This window comes from Mesitornis unicolor, unplaced genomic scaffold, assembly GCF_000695765.1.
Source record: "Mesitornis unicolor isolate BGI_N332 unplaced genomic scaffold, ASM69576v1 scaffold36269, whole genome shotgun sequence".
Taxonomy (NCBI): Eukaryota; Metazoa; Chordata; class Aves; order Mesitornithiformes; family Mesitornithidae; genus Mesitornis; species Mesitornis unicolor.
The window spans coordinates 3,037-3,691 of NW_010209932.1; the positions used below are offsets into that span (position 1 = coordinate 3,037).

General features: G+C 66.6%; 1 protein-coding gene across 1 annotated transcript in view; it reads left to right on the forward strand.

The window, feature by feature from the left end:
• The window catches only part of LOC104547371 (protein FAM160B2-like), a gene marked incomplete at both ends in the record, with an annotated part of 3,617 nt that overhangs the window by 2,135 nt on the left and 827 nt on the right, over window positions 1-655 (forward strand). The window contains 4 exon segments of the mRNA XM_010193025.1: window positions 51-127; window positions 240-265; window positions 268-419; window positions 498-634. Of these exon segments, the coding sequence (XP_010191327.1) occupies window positions 51-127; window positions 240-265; window positions 268-419; window positions 498-634 (392 nt within the window).

Sequence of the window (655 nt, forward strand, 5' to 3'; positions counted from 1 at the left end):
CCCCCGCCCCCCCTCCCCGCCCCACGGCTCAGCCTCTGCTGTCACTGCAGGTCGTGGCCGATGCCATCGCGGAGGCCGTGGAGGAGAAGTTTTTCCAGGGCGTCCTGCAGCCGCAGCTCCTGGAGATGTGAGCACTGGGGAAAGGGACGAATTTCTCCATTAAAGACCCCCTAGGGGACCCCCACATCCTGCACCTCCTTTTTCAGGACCCCCTTCATCATCCCACCCCATCCCAACAGGTCCGAGCTCGCCGTCCTCAGCGCCACGCAGGCACCGTGCGGCAAATCCGCGCCCCTCCTCTGCTCCACCGCCTCGTCCTCTTCCTCCTGGGACCGGACCGGCACCCTGAGACCCCGGGGGATGCCCCCCACCCTTTGCGTGCCCACCTCATCGACCGCTGCGACCACCTCTCTGACGAGGTGAGCCCCATCCTAGAGGGGTTACAAGGGGTGGTGGGCAATACCGGGGGTCTCACAGCCCACCTCACTGTGCCACAGATCAGCCTGGCCAGCCTGCGGCTCTTCGAGGAGCTCCTGCGCAAACCCCATGAGCACATAGCCCACAACCTGGTGCTGAGGAACCTGGAGACCAGGGGCTACCTCCAGCGCGGCCCCTCATTGCCCGATGAGCGCGGGCCCCCCGAAACGGCACCCCG